Here is a 16,052-nt window from a genome sequence, read left to right on the forward strand (position 1 = left end):
CCCATGAAGACACGAGCAAAGTTAGGTGTGAGGAGCTGCCGCCAAAGGCCATGATGGGAACAAACCTTATTAAAGCTAAAATTTGTGGGGTTTGGTTTTTTTTTTCCTATTGCACAGAATCACAGAATGGGTCAGGTTGGAAGGGACCACAGTGGGTTACCTGGTCCAACCTCCCTGCTCAAGCATCCCAGACTGCATCCAGATGGTTCTGGAATATCTCCATTGAGGGAGACTCCCCAACGCCTCTGGACAATCTGTTCCAAGTGTTCAGTCACCTACACAGTAAAGGAGTTCTTCCCCATATTCAGGTGGAACTTCCTGTGCATTGGTTTCTGCCCACCAGCAGAAATCTGTATTTACAATACAGATACACTCTTTATTTTAATAGAATCATGATAATACAGGTGTGTTGGAAGTGAAAAGCTGAGGGCTCTGAAGATAATAATGCAGCTATGTTTCCCACACACTCAGGGAGCTGAAATAGCTTGGTTTTCTATGAAGGCAGGTAGAACAGGTGGGTGGAAGAGCAAACACTGGAAATGCTGAGAAAACAGCAGTGAGAAAAAAAATACCATGCCAAACCTACTAGCTTTCACAGATCTCAGTTACTACTCAGGCTGAACTTTATATTGCTGTGCAGGAACCTGTTAACGCTCATAACCTGAGGGTCTCACACAAATCTCAATGTATATTCTGTGTGCCATCACAGCAGACACAGGCTTTGTTGCGTTAGTTGTGTCCCACTGGACTTGAGGAGCAAGTATTCTGCGAGGTCTCACTGCTGGCACCACTACTGCTAGTTTCCAGTCCACTTGGGGACTGGAAGCTAGCAGTTTCCAGGTTTCTTTCAGGACCACCCAAAGAACAGTTAAGTTACCCACAGCTTTTGCATGCTCCCCTTGCTCTGTTTTTGAGTTGAAACAGCTGCTCAAGTAATCCTCCTGGCTGAGGTCTTAAAAAAGAGATTTAAGCTAAAGTAAATGCTATAGGGAAACCCTTTATATAGACTCCCTTATAGAGAAGAATAAGGAAGGGAAGGCAAAGGCATACTTACAGGATTGACATGATTTTACTTCCTTGCTTAATAACAGTTTGGTGTCTTTTTTCCACCTAAACACTTCTCTATTCAAAGAAATTATTACCTGGCTCAATATCACGCTTGCTTCTCTCAGTGCCTGCTGGTTTGTTGTTTGTGAAGATGTGATTTGCCCTTGGAGTTGAGGACTGGATACAAGCTGCTGCTGAGAAATGGCCTCTGACCTCTGCTGTAGCTGTTGTGGGTCCAGCTGCTGAGTATTGCTAAAGCTCAGGGACACTGTTGGCTGCTGTAAGAACATCTGGAAAAGAAGAGGGGAGGTTTTTTTACATATCCCAGCTGTCTTGAATAATGAAAGTGACAGAATTAAATCCAGAAATATATTATAAAATAAAGTTAGCACATTTCTGGATTCATTATGCAATTACTGTTAGTTGGAAATCACCTCTCATTCCTGCATTAGGAGTTTTGCTGTCTAGTTTCTTCATTTCTTGTTCTGCAAGTGCACCCATTACTAGTGAAATGTGTCCTGAAGGTAAAAGTTCTCTCTCCGTGGGGCAGGCACAGCCCTCGGAAGAGCGGTTCCCAGTACATTCACTGTGTTCTGGGGCATCCTGACCAAAGAGTAACTCCATGTCTTTTCAGTCCTTTTCTTTTTCCTTTCAACAGTAATCTGCCTGCCTTTCAGACAGGACTGCTTTTGAATTTGTCTCTGGAAATTCAACACCTGACATCCAGCTGAGTCTTCAAATGTTTTTAATGAGGCCACAGTCAAGCCAGAGCTCTCCATGCTGAATGGCTGTGTCCTTATCATTGAGAGGATGTGTAAACAGACAGTCGCTGTCATTTATCTGATTTCCCATCAGGTAACTGTCGCCTGGTGTTCTTCCTAACTGTGCCATGCATTTGACTTGTGCAAAAGAGCTAGCCCTTCCTCTGTTAGAGTTTCTGTAAATGATGTTCTCTTTTTTCCTGCATTGCAAGATGAGGCTTTCTTCTTTAAAAGTTATAGGACTTGGGAATTTTTGCTTTTCTAGAGGCTATTTCTTTTATTATAACTGCAAAGAGGAAAAAGTAATCTTTTAAAACTATGCATTATTAATGCTACAAGCCCTCTTTGCAGTATTTTAAACCTAGCCTCCTGCCACCAAGGACTGTATGGAGATACAGCTGAAGTTCCCATGCAGTTGAAGTCATTTTTGGAGCTGACTCTGATTCCATGCAACTGTTACGTTCATGGAACTCCATTAATTTAAGTGGAGCTACTTAGGTTTTAAATGAAATGAGAATCACAATTACTCTCTTCATTATTCATCCATCAGCCTCATGCGTAGCAGTATGTCTGAGGTACACCCAGTAATTAGTACACCTTTCTGCAGCTTATTGCTATATTAACAATTCCCTAAACTATCACGTCCCTCTAATTTTTCTTGGAAAAAGCCCATACCTTTCTCCAAAGGCCTGGCACAATGCACTGCTTTTCTCTGCGTAAGTGTGGCTTGACCCATCATGTTTGTACTTATTTATCTAGCTTTTAAAACACATTTTTTATTTAAATATGATAAATTTTTAATGAATTTCTGTGTGCCAAGATTTTACTCAGAAAAAAGGTACAAACTTACATTAATCAGCTGGGGGGGGGGGCAATTAAGGAAAAGCAACAGCTTGTTTCAGGTGCTGTAGGCTAACCACATCTCAAAGATGTCTGATAGAAATAAATGGGTCAAGTGACAGAGCTGAGGCTGCTCAAAGCAGGTCTGAAACTAGCTCCGAGTGTTTTATTTTAAAAAACACTGTTCACTGAGTTTGGAGCCATTACATATCAGAAAGACAGATGGTCTCACAAGTTCTGCCAAGTAAATAGGTCTTATTATGAATAAATCAAAGACAGAAATTATGAAAATTCATTTTCTTGTTTACTTTCTGTACATAGAAGCTAAGCTTTAGACATGTTTAGTAAATGAAGTCACTTGATTAGCTCTAGCAATGAAATTGGTCACCACTGATACAAAATTTGATATAAAGAATTTGACATAAAATTCAGAACAGGTGAAGCAAGTAGTGCATTTCAAAAATGTCAGAGGGACTGGGGGCCCAGTGGTACTGGACAGATCACTGCAAATTAAGACCTTTAGGACGATTAGTTTAGTGTCTTCCCTGTTCGTGGCACACAATACCAGAAAAATACTAAGTTCACCCAATATAAAGTCAACATCTATCAAGGTGAATGTCAAGCAGGCTGTGAACTTGCAGCAAACTACTTACTTAGCAGGGGCCTCCCTGTGTGCATGCCTCACTTCAAGATGAAGGCCAAGGAGCTTATCCTCGAAAGAAAGCAGAGTAACCTACTTTGCAATTACCAGAGTTTGTCACTGGGTAGGAATGTGCACTGTAAATGGTTGGCAGCTAACGTGCTATAAATTTAGAATCAAGTTTATCCCAGTAAACCCATTTCATTTGTTCACGTGTTCGTACCTTGAGAGGGCTCCGAGTGGTTCATACCTAGGGACTCTCTGTTGCCATTATAATGGCCAAAGCAGCATTGTTACCCTCTGAACATAAATGATCTAGAAAAAATTAAGCTCAGAGCAGGAAGCAATGGTGACTGTGTCCCTGCAGAACTGAAGACTCAAGATGCCTTATCAAAACAAGAGTTAATCTGAGAGAGGATCAAAGCGTGGAATTCCTACCTGCTAGTTAAACCTAAAAGCTTAATTTGTACAAAACCTAATGGTGTTTTTTCATAATGTGCCTCTTTTATGATAGTCCTGCCTGAATTCCCCTGAAACACTGAAATATGGCAGCTTTAAATAACAGCAGAAACCTCCTAATAAAAAATGAATTCTTTCCCAGTCTAAGTATATAAATTAGCAGCCTCCTAACTGTACTGCTGCTAATGACACGTCTTGTTGGTGATTTTGTAGACTGCAAGGTCAGTGAAGCATCTTACAAATATTTTTTAATTGGCCAGATTGTTAACATACACAGCAAAGCAGCGAGGGAAGGGAGAGACCCTCTGACACTGCTGCCCCTTCATTCCAGGACAGATGGTCCCTACAGCTAATGGGTGAATCACACTGACAAGAATCATGAGGAAGACATCTCTTTGACTCTACCTGTCGTTTGAATAATCAGGGGATTATAACTTTTGGGCTCATCCTTACAGGCATCAAGACTCTTTATGTAAAATATGTAAAGATGAGAAGCACAGCACTGGGAAGCTGAGATTCACTGACTTCGAAGGGAGCCCGATTTGCAAATGACGGGTAGCTGTGGACAGTCTCGACTGTAGTTCTTGCAAGCTGGTGAGGCTCAGCCCTTCTGCCTTCCTCCCTATCTACAAATCATTAGCTAGACTGTTCAGTTCTGGAGCAGACACAGCATCCTTCAGACTTCTGAGGTTACTCTTGCTGCTCTTGTCCCGTTTGTCAGGAAAAGCAGTAACAAGGATTTAATGGGGTTTTGAACACCTTTATTCAGGGCCTGTAACCCTCCCAATGGTTTAATCTTTCACTGCACAAGGCTCTTGCAAATAGTTTCTAATGCAGACTACCGTGCTTAACATCTGTCCATCTGGGAAAGCATTTCCTGGTGGACTGCTGTACTGCAGTTTTGAAGATCTTTGAAGGAAATGAAAATCGGGCTTAATTCTCCACAGAGCTACCTATACACTTCTGTGAGGAATGGAATGAACCGGTGGGGATGATATGCTAATAAATCAGCTAATGAGGGAAAAGCAGGGAACACTTCCCCCTTTTCAGACAGCCTTCGGCACTCCCCCATGCTTACAGCTGTTCTTCACAGAGTATTAAAGAGACCAGAAACGTGCTTGATAGTAACGCTCACCTGTTTGCTACTATGCTTTGTAGCTCTGATAATAGACACAGATCAATGTCTGCAGACATCCAGCTCCCTGAATGATGAAATCTGTGTGGCAAAGCACATGGTTGAATTTCTGATTTAACAGTTTACTTCTTGCTGCTTATGAGTCACAAAAGAGCTGCATGCAGAAGTATAAGGCTTTCTTTGAAATCAGAAAGTAATAGGCAAGTAAAACAAAACTAATTCCTGGTCTCAATCTATCCCTGCAACAGCACAGTAATTTCTTTGTATGTTTTTTGTTTTTTTACTTAGAGAAAGTGGGAGAAGAAAAAGGCCTGGCCAGGAGTCAGTGTGACTGCTCACATCTCATTGCCTTATTTGTTTGCTCTAAGGAGACCAAAAGGCACCTAAAACACAGAGGATGACCCGCCCCATCCAGCACTGCCCCTTCAGGCAGATATGCAGGCCCTGCATTTCCAAGCTGCCATCTGTTCTCCCTGCCTCTCACTTCTGCATCTGCAGTAAGCTGGGAAATGGTTGGTACTGACGCCAGAGAACTTGCAATGGTCTGAAAATACTTGGTCCAACAGTCTTCATGAGAGAGGGGATCACCAAAATGGTATCACTCAGAGCAACAAATTGGTATGGGGTGGGCAGGACAGAACTACCCACCATTTACCCACTGTGCCTCCTCTTCTCTCTGCTTGAGCTTCCTCTGAGCACATCTGAGAATCTGTCCCATGGTCTTTGGGTTGTTAAATGCCCCCTAGTGCATATAGGAGACAATTTTCTAAAAATAAAATCTGTTTCCTGCATATAAGGATGTGCCCTAATCTTCTACTTTTGCCTCAGTTATAAAAAAAAAAAAAAAAAGAGTGTATATGACTATTGAAGACTTCACCAGGAGACAGTAATGGTTGTCACCCAATTAAAAAGAGAGGAAGTGAGAATATGACATCTCTTGATACTCATAATAGCAATAATAGCTTTCAGACATAAGACATGATTCTGAACTGAAGGCCACTTAATTGCACAGAGACTTTCCCTTCCCATTAATCAAAGTCAGTAGAGAATCAATAGAAGAAATGCACTGAAGCTAAACCTGGTCTACCTATATGCTTATATGGCACCAGGAACAGGGAATCCTGGGTTTGGGACCCACAGTTGCACTGTCTTACAACAGTGCACATGCAGCAATTTAGGTGGTGGCAAGGTTTCTAATTTGGCTTCACGGATCCCTTAATTGCCTAAACATACAATCCCAATTTGTTTTAATATGTGAAACTGCATTTCACAGATGCTGATGATGGGTGAGAGTCTATTTCTGTGTGGAAGTCACAAGCAGAATTCCTGCTGACTTGAGTAGTTCCCAGGTTTTCATCCTGTGCTTAAAACGTTCTTTGAGATGTTCGTTTCTGTGACAGAGCTTGTCTTCTATAATAATCTTGCTAGTATAATACTCACAGAGGGTGCCCAATGCAACATTTCTAACAAGGGTCATTTAATCTGGCATTTATAGTTAAATTATGAGGAACATAGCAGTAATCACCCCACATTCAGAAAACTTCCATAAAATTGCATGATTGGTCTATTTGTTGTTAAGGGAAATCTGTGATGTACTAAACTGCTATTATTTCTGAGGTTTGGTATACATAAGGGGTAGTAAAAAGCAGATACTGTACTAGAGAATTCTAGCTCTGTGTAGGAAGTATCAAAGCCAGAAGAAGAGCAGCCTCAGTCAGATTTGCCCTAAAGGCTTAAGCTGGTCCAGTGAAGAACAAACTCCGACATCTCCCAGGTGTGAACAAAGGAACATCAGCAGAGGTTCAGGGGTTTTAACATGACAAGGAAATTAATCTCTTGTGCTCTCTACCTGAGCCAGGCTGGGTCAGGAAAACAGGGAGCGACTGTAAGAGATGAACACTATTTGGAGGAATAGCTGGACAGGGAAGATCCTGAGCATAAGTGATGTCAACATGAAGCAAGCAGTGACTGGATGGAAGCTAATGAATCAGAGACATGATCATTGGCAAGTCTGAAACTGAACATTTTTCTACTACAGTTGCTCGGTCTGAAGACTCAATAGATAAAGTAATAAAATGCTACTGTAAGTGACCCAAATTATTCTCCTCCTCTTATGGTTGAGGTCTTTCTTCCTTCTCTTCTTCCAGAGAGCTCTTAAATCTTTCTTGACATAGGTTATTCAAGAGGCTTTCAGAGGGCAACATCCTCATTCAGATGAGCTGGTTTCCACTTGTCCAGATTTCCTGGACTCTGAAGCAATTATAAGCTGCCAACTGTATCAATGGCCATGTGAGAGAGGATGCTTGACTCTGCCCCTTCCAGCAGTTACACACCTGTACGCTGGAGTCTTGGACCAGGCAGAGCTGCTCCTGGATCTTCTGGAGCTCCTCCTGCTGCCACCGGATGTTGGCCTGCAGGATCCGTGTCCGCTGCTCTAGTTGGTCCTTGATTGTCTGGAACATGCTGAACTGTGCTGAGAACTGAAAGAAAAAAAAGGGGGAAAAATCAGTCATTATAACACAAACAGGCCTCAACAGAACACTGTTCTCGATGAAGGTATTGGTTTCTTGATTGTAAAGCACAGCCACAGAATAAAAAAAATATTTGTGATATACTAACATCTAGGCAGAGATAAGTCTTGTCTACTTTCAATTTTATGCACATATATTATATTGCCTCAGTTAGAATGATCTGCTTACAACTGACCCTGTTCTGTTACAAGAACTGCTTTTGAGAGTATGCTACTTTAAAATATCAAGAGCATCTTAATTGGATGGCAAGTTAGTGCATTATTTTTATTAGCTTGTAGTCTGGAGCCCTTAGTTTGGCATAACTGTTTATTCCAGATGTGTTTCACTAATGCTTTTCTTTTTCTGCACAGAAATAGTAGTTCTTCAATGGTTTATTCTGTTGATGACTTAGTAAGGCATCACATAACAGACCACAATAAGCATTTTCTACATTTGTACACCTGAGTATAGTACTCAAGCTACAAGAAATACTCATTAAGTTATTTTTATATGTGATGTAAAATGAATAGCTCAGCTCAGTGGGAGAAAGGCTGTTCTAAGTAATAGTATAAAATAGAGATCACTAATCAAGGTCAAGAAGGAAGTGCAACTCCCAATAGCAGCAATACCTGGCACAAACTGGAATTATTCAAGAACTGTGGAGGGGACTAACACAGCAATAAATTCCTATTTTATTTGGTGTTTTCAGGTATAACTCAAAGTTAAACAAAGTTAATTATAACCTTAAGAGGCTTTGGAATAATTGCTTTGCATGAGCTCATATTCCAAAAGAAAAAAAAATAGTCTTTGAAAAAATAAAAAAGAACAACTTCAAAAAATCTGTAAGCTTTTCCGTAATCAAGACATCCAAAATCTATCTGAAAACGTGTGATGCTGGGAGTGTCCAGGCAAAAGAAATATAATAATTTTGATGTGACTTGAAAATGGTGCCCTGTTCCTGTAGTTGTTCCACTGGCTCTGTGCTAGTTGGTGAACTGATGCATGCTGCTGGAACCTTTCTGCTCCATGGTGCATTGGCTTACACTGTTTCTGGCTTTTTAATAGGAAAACAAAAATGGAAACAAGATGGGAATTAAGGAGTACTTTGGTGATAGCAACACTGTACAGTTAAACGAAATTTTTGGCTACTGAGAGAAATCTAAATGTGACAGGTCAGATTTGTATCAGCTAACTACTTCACCTTAAACCAGTAAAATATGTGAAAGTACCTTTATATTCCCTCTAGCAAAGCTGAAATCTCCAAGTAAATGGCCCTTAGGAGAGGAAGAATGAGAATTTCAGACAGTTTACTTCTATTTACCAGGCAGAGAGTAGCTTTTCCACACAATCTGTGAGGTGTCAGGGTGGAGGTGAGTTTCATGGCCAACCCTGTATAGGGGGAATGAGGGCTGCTAAGGTGGCCCCTGCAGTTGCTGCTGGCAGAGGCCCTCATAGCCCACTTTGCTGCCAGAGGTACCTGTGAGTACTCGCAGCTTGCACTGTCTGCCCAAGGAGGGACGTGAGCCCTGGGCCTGTGCTGTGATTCACGATGCTTTTGCCTTCAAACAGCAGTGTCATCATGTGCAACCCAGTCCTCTCCCAGGGCAGAAAAACAGAGTCAAAGCTCACAAAGGGAAGTTTACGTTACTTGTAATTGGAGTTAAAGGGGAGAAGCCATAGCAGGGTCTCTCTAGTCTATGTATAAAGTATTAACCCAAGGAATGCTTGAGGCAAAACTTCAGATGTTTGGGAATAAGGACAAATGACTAAAAGGGGCATCTGGTGCTGCTTGTTGCAGCCCGACCCCATGTTTCTGAAAAGTCCCAGGTACTCTGATTTTAGGAGTGGAATGATGCTATGTAGCAATGACTTGCTTAGATGAGATGCAGCTAATTGCTGCTTTAACCTGGGTCTGTATAGAAGGATTTTAGTGAGGACTGACTACTCACAATTAAAAGGATACTTGTCAGACAGGAATTAAAAACAGTTGCAGCCAAAAACTTCATTTTAACTGCCTGGCTTGCTGATGACAGTCTTTTCATTAATGTGCAAACTCCTTGAAGACACTTTGGGAAAGGAACCTGATTTTCTTCAATTGATAAACATTAAGGAATTTTGTAACAGGTAATTTTATAATCATTTTATACTTCAACAAGAAATGAAATCCATTTCCAAGCCTTACTTTTAAATTTGAATTTGCTTTGCAAAGTTGCACACAAGAATATATTGCTGTTGATTTTAAATTATTATTCCTTCATTTTTGGGGTCAGGTTCTTATATTTAGCATATTCATCTTATACGTTCTTTTTGTTCTCTTTTTCACATGCTTTTTGTATTAATACACTTAACAACAACAATTAGCTGGTATACTGGAGTGAAAGCCATTACAGAAGAAGACAAGGAACTTTCTTTTTTGCTTTTTTCCCTTTCCCACTCCAACCCCCAAATTGTTGATAACTCTAGCCATGACCCCTTGTGCTTACAGAGCTTCTACTGTTTTTGTACAATGAGACACTAACAGCAATTGACCTGCACCAGAGAGTATTTATCTCAAGATCATTAACCGCTCTACTAATTAAGGGAAGAATCTGTAATTGTATAATAAATTAAAAGAGCTTAACTCAAAATGTTCCACAGAAAACACTGCCCAGCTTTAACTCTGCCATTGGCATCAGATGAAGTTGCTCTTCATCTCACTTAGGTATTTACAAATGTTCACAGAATCCTCAGAAAAGTGCATGTAATACACAGAAAAGTGCCATCTTTCCAGATAAAGTCAAACATGGAAGACTAAACCTCTGAGATGTCTATAATTGCAACAGTTTAATCAAGGTTTGTTAATGCAGAAAAAAACCCCAAACCCCCCACCAACCAAAAGCCACAGCAGTAATTTTAGTGTGATTTCTTAGAAAAAAAAAGAAATAAAGCCATGCATTTGGGATCCTATCAGCAGATGTTCTGATAGGAATGGGCTTGATGCACTCGTGCTGCTGATGGTCCACACAGGCTGTACAGGCTGGGGAAAGGGACTGGCACTTCTGGGCTGTGACTCCTCTCCTCCAGCATGGGCATCTGAAAGATACCAGCTGGACCAGGCCTGAAGAGAGGTGTTTCTCTCCATTGGGTGCCACCCCAGGCTGCCAGGGTTACTCCCTCTCTCTAGGTGCTGGGGAACTGCAGCCAGGGAAGGGGACCTATGGCCCCAGTGTCTGTCAGGATGGTCCCTCATTTCAGATGCGATGAACAAGAAGATGGACACCTCAAAGACATTCTGTTCCCACAAGTTTCATGACAATAGGTAGCTGGGTAAAGAAAAGAGACCCTATTTGTTTTTTAGCTCAGTTTCCTTTAAATCTTTCTTTTCTGCCTACCTTCCAACTTTCTTTCAATCCTTCTGGCCCAGGAGATGAGCTGTATTTCTTGCCAGAGACATGCAACAGAGTTGCATACCAGACTTCATGAAAGCTTTAGCTAAGCAAGGGAGAGAGGGATCCACTTGTCCCCTCCTCCTGCCGGAAAGGCTGGCTCCATGCACCAGCCTTGCAAGGCACAACCCCTTGGGAAACTGGGTTTCATTAGTTTTGCAGTTTACCGAACAACTTGTTCGTTCTTTCTGTCATCTGAATAACACCTGCTCAATCCCAAATGGATTATTAGTGTTAATTATTATTCAGTCATCAACATCCGCTGTGTTGTAGGGGATTTTAATTTATGACAATGAGAAAGGCAAACAAACAGATATTCTAATAGGGAGCACTTGGTTTAAAGTAAACCATTCACATTCAGGTGGCATCTAGCACTGTGCTGTCTGTTCATTCACACAAGCAAGGCAGAAGCTAAAATGGCATTTCATTGGAGACAAAACCATCACAGCCTTTGCTCGAAATAAAACTAATCAAAGTTCAAGCAGATGTTGCCTGAGGCAGCAGCTAGCTGCTTGCTGCAGATGCAGTTGTGGCCACTTAAAATGTTTGTCTTCGCTGCTGCCACTCTTTAGTCAAATGTTAGCTGCAAGGACACCAGGCTCCCTGTGTGGCCAGGCTGGGCACGCTGCCTTTCAGCTCCTGCCATGAGTCACCCTTAGCTAAAGGCAAGAGGCAGAAAGGCACCAGGGAGCAACCTGCGCAGCTCCTCCTTGTGGGCTGGCAGTGGGGCACCTGGCCATGCTACTTCTACAGGCAATGAGCCTGCTGAGGTGTTTAAACTGCTGTGAAATGGTCAACTAGGAAGCCGAGCAAATGTTCACGGTGAGAAGCATGTGTACCTGCGTTTCATCCCTCACTCGTCTAGTGCTGCAGGCACCTTGTCTTTTAAATAATTAATTATCTTGCTGCAGGCTGACATGTTAATTATTTTAAAGTGTGAAGTACAGAGTACTCTCATAATTTTCATGATAGTTTATGAAAATCTCCCAAGTGTGTGGAGATCTGGTACTCTTCGCAGGAGTATCACTATGGAGTGTGAGCATTAGCAACCCGAGCTGCAATGTCCTGGTGTTATTTCCCTGCTCCACATCAAGCTTCATTTTGAGCTTCGCCAGTAGCACTGCTGTGACTTTGCTGACAATTGAAAAGAAGGCTGCCAGAGGGCTGCCTGTGTAGGCAGACTTGATCAGCCCTCTTCCTTTCACCAAGATTTAGCTGGCCCAAAGAGACTTAACCAGTGACCGGATGGTGCTCCAATTTGGCGGAAAAGAAATGGAGCTGGTGTGCCAGTAAGAGTATTTTACAGGGAAGAAACAGGTCAGCGAATGTCTTGGTAAATGACTGGAAAGCTTCTTTTCACAAAGAGCTTTGATGAGGAAGAAAGGGGGGTAGAAAAAAGTCAAACAATTCACATACAGGTTTATAATACATAAACTAATTGATGTTTGAAAGTGCATTAATGAATAACGGAGAGAAGTATCTGTAAAAGAAAATGAATGCTCAGAGCAGATAATTGACATGCTGTTTCTTTGCTGCACGCTAGCATGGAGTCATGAAAAGAATATTAAACATAGAAGATAAATGAGAATTTGTTATTTTAAAGCCAGGATCCTCAGGACTTTATATGTTTTATATGCTACAGGAAGAAACTCTGGGATCATGTGAGGGAGTACAGGGTGCCAGTGGTAGAAGCAGTCTAGGTCCAGGAATACTCTGCCATTCCTAAAATCAGAGAATGATGGGGTATACCATCACAGCAGCACCACAGGAGAAAAACAATGTGTGGAGAACATGGTACTCAAATTTGCTTCAATATCCTTTGCAAATGAAATACTGAGGTGACTTTTTGGGCAATCAACCACTTTTGAGATATGGATTAATAGATTGAAGGAATTTGAACTTTATCTCCATCCTCACCATTACTGGCACACTCACAAAATGGGTGTTGTTGAACTTGCGTATCCTTTACTGCTTGTTAGTTCTGCATCAGCACAGCCAAATAGGTGTTTTTAGGAGGACTGTGTGTCTTTTTTAGTTTCAATTCTCATTGTAGTATTGATCTTGATGGGACCTGGTTCTGTAAAAGCAAAGCTGAAAACTCTTTTTCCATCTGTTTTTCGTTCTCCTGTGAAATAGATGTATGTGTGCACCTGAATCTACATGCACCTGGGCTTCTGAACACCTGCACGCAGTTATATGTTTAAACACGCAAGTGTACAACTCAGATCACTTTCCCACAATATTTTACGTGTTTGAGAGCTGGTGGATTTGGGGATTTTAGTTCCTAGAGAGGTAACCTAAAAGCCCCAAAATGAGAAAATATCAGGAGATAAGCAAGTGACCTATTCCACTTCCAAATCCCCAACTAACCTGTGCCAGAGGTGCAGGCTGATTTTGCAGAGTTGCTTGAGGCAGCAACTGCTGTGGGAGAAGCTCACATGGAGGCTGAGAAGGCAAAGAAACCTAGATTAAAAACAAAACAAACCAAAACTTTATTTATAAGTTTGGCTCCTTTAAATTTTAGGTTTCTTCTAATGCCATGGCTTTTGTGTAAGTAATTTTTAATTGCTAAGCTGCATATGTGGCACATGCTGTATACCCTCTGCCTATTTCTGTCATTCCTTGGGAAGTTACCTGAAGAGCAGTAGGTTGACTGAGTCTATGCAGAGATAGATCCTGCTGCGCGCTTGGTGTTCTTGGCAAGGGAGTGTTAGACTCTGCAATCAGCTTTGTTGGTGTAGCTGCAAGAAAAGTACTGGTGAGTTCTCACACGCTGGAAATCAACCCTCTTTGAAGTGGTTATTATGACAAGACCTAGGTAGAAATTATTACAGCCTCACTAAATTTCAGTGGGAGTCAAGGCTGTTCTTGTTGACTTAAATGGCAGTAAAATTAAACTGATAAGGAGGGTCTCGGCAAAGATAAAAGTAAATGAGACAGATTATGATTTTGTGCTCCAACGAACAGAGCAAAAGGACCCAGGAACTGTTCTAAAACAGCTGGAACTCCCTTTATATGGGCCAAATAACTGCAAATTTAGGTTAGCTCACTGGCTTTTCTTTCAGACCAGGGAGCAGAAAGAGTATACCCAAGTCAACACTGAAGCATCCTGAACCTTGGCCAGAAAAGAATCACCCACAGGCCGTTATTACTCATGTAAGTCTAAAGAGGTCTCATATTGTTCATACTGATGCCCTCAAATCTGAAGACAGAAGTCCTCATTTTTGTAACAGATTGAAGCAGCAGGTCTCACTGCTAATCCCACTACTCATTTCCCAGCACTTAGGTGGCTGCACTACAACCTTTCCTCTTGTATGTTACCATTTCAGATTATGCACTTCATTGTCAGTGCATATCATTGATAACTCATAAATAACTGTTAAATTATCAGCAGTGGTATATAGGCACACATTCTGTAACTTGGCTAAATTAAAAATAATGCAGTAACCTAGGAATGCCACTCACATGCTGGGTCTGACTTGGGTGTGTGGGAAGATTTTGGTGAGCTTCTAGATGATACTGAGGGTGTCCGACTGGCGCTGAGGATTGAGGCACCAACATCAAGTGCATTAAAGTGCTGTTCAGGATCCAAGCTGGCACCATTGTCCTAAAACAAAGCAGAAAAAGGGAATAACTGTTGCATCTGTCAAGGTTAAAGCATTTTGAAATGCATTTAGTAATGGTTGCACACCAGTTCTTTGGCAGGCCTAAAATGACTTGAGCAGAACTAATCCCAGGTAGACCAGCAGAAGACCTGGACACAAGGTGTCAATGTCCCTTCCAAATAGCATCTAAGTAATGCATTTTACAAACAACTGTCACTGAGTTAGAAATAAATAGCAAGCTATGCCATACTCATTTTGTGCCTTCAGATGTTTTTCTGAATCTTTCGTGTTCAGTTGGATGTGACAGCAACTGCAACCTCTGTGAGACACTCAGCCATGCATTGAGGAGGAGCTTTGCTGTGTTCCCTCATCAGATCACTGAGATATAGCCAAGAGGGCTGATTGCCAGAACTTGTTCAAATTAATCTTTAAACTGTAGTATTTTGCCAAGGAAAAGTGGAGATATCTCACACTGCCCCTGCCCATGTTCTACTTTATTTCTGGCTGTTACTGATCTCCAGGTTTATCCTTTCATACTCATAACCCAATTTGCGTTAAAATTATTCAAGTGAGCAATGAATTCTGAAGTTGAGTGAATCCACCCAGAAAGACAATGCTGGGGTCTCTGGTGACATTAACATAGGAACGAGTTGTGATTACTACATAAATTCATGAAAAAAAGCTTTTCTCGTTGTACCTTGAGTGCTGAGGACACAACCTCTGAGGACACTTCTTCCAAGCCCATCTCCTGTCTCCTCTCCACCCGAACATCTGCATAACTGAATGGAAAATATAATTCTATGTATCAACATGGAATTCTTATGTTTCATTAAATGTGCTTTAAGAAAGTAGAGGAACATTAAATTACTGTACCGTTTTACAGGTTAAATGAACAGCTGAAAAATCATTTAAGTCAAATGCTACTGAATAACATTTGAGAAACTGTTTTAATTTTCAGGTTTTGGTCTATTCCTATCTTCTTGAAGTCAAGAAGCATATTAAGGAAGAATATATAAAGGTCAAGTTCACATCCTACAACTTCTTTATGACTTCACTGAAAAGATTCCACACAGCTCTTTAAAAACAACATAAGGATTAGAGGAAGTGAATATTTAAGGGATCTGTCTATTCTCTATTTTATATACTAAGATTTAGTCTGACAATTTTTCTATAATTAACGTATTTCCTTCAGAGAATTCAGGCTTAACTTTTTCTTATTTAAAAGACATTATGTTTTTAGGAGAATATGTTGGCAGACATGAGGATGCCCTTATCTTACTGTCCTTTATGTCCCTGCGGGTTGCTGTTATTTTCCATACCTTACCACCATGTGTGTGCACACAATAAACTCTGGCTTGGAGTTCCACTGGTGGTAGGTGATATAGTAATGGGTCTGCAGCCAGATCCACTGCTGTCCTTTGGTCAGAAACCGATAGCAGCACGACTTCCCCTTGCCGAACTGCATCACTGTCAGCAGAAAACACATGCAGCTTGTAACACAATTTTCCATGTGAAAATGACATGAAATGTGCATAAAAGTCACAAAAATATCTGTGTCTCCCCGTCAATTCCCAAGGCAGACAGGAGTCTAAGCACCAATTTTGAGTAAGTGCTCCCTCAGCCTTATGAT

General features: G+C 41.3%; 1 protein-coding gene across 1 annotated transcript in view; it reads right to left on the reverse strand.

Annotated features, from left to right (window-relative positions):
* Positions 1 to 16,052, reverse strand: part of NPAS2 (neuronal PAS domain protein 2) — a 52,181-nt gene that overhangs the window by 6,022 nt on the left and 30,107 nt on the right. The window contains exons 10-16 of the mRNA XM_018083958.3: positions 15,742 to 15,889; positions 15,120 to 15,201; positions 14,283 to 14,424; positions 13,452 to 13,558; positions 13,188 to 13,280; positions 7,216 to 7,362; positions 1,009 to 1,337 (exon numbers count right to left, since the gene is read on the reverse strand). Of these exons, the coding sequence (XP_017939447.1) occupies positions 1,009 to 1,337; positions 7,216 to 7,362; positions 13,188 to 13,280; positions 13,452 to 13,558; positions 14,283 to 14,424; positions 15,120 to 15,201; positions 15,742 to 15,889 (1,048 nt within the window). The remainder of the gene's footprint in view (positions 1 to 1,008; positions 1,338 to 7,215; positions 7,363 to 13,187; positions 13,281 to 13,451; positions 13,559 to 14,282; positions 14,425 to 15,119; positions 15,202 to 15,741; positions 15,890 to 16,052) is intronic.

This window comes from Manacus vitellinus, unplaced genomic scaffold (assembly GCF_001715985.3).
Source record: "Manacus vitellinus isolate BGI_N305 unplaced genomic scaffold, ASM171598v3 scaffold_7_pilon, whole genome shotgun sequence".
NCBI classification, from domain to species: domain Eukaryota; kingdom Metazoa; phylum Chordata; class Aves; order Passeriformes; family Pipridae; genus Manacus; species Manacus vitellinus.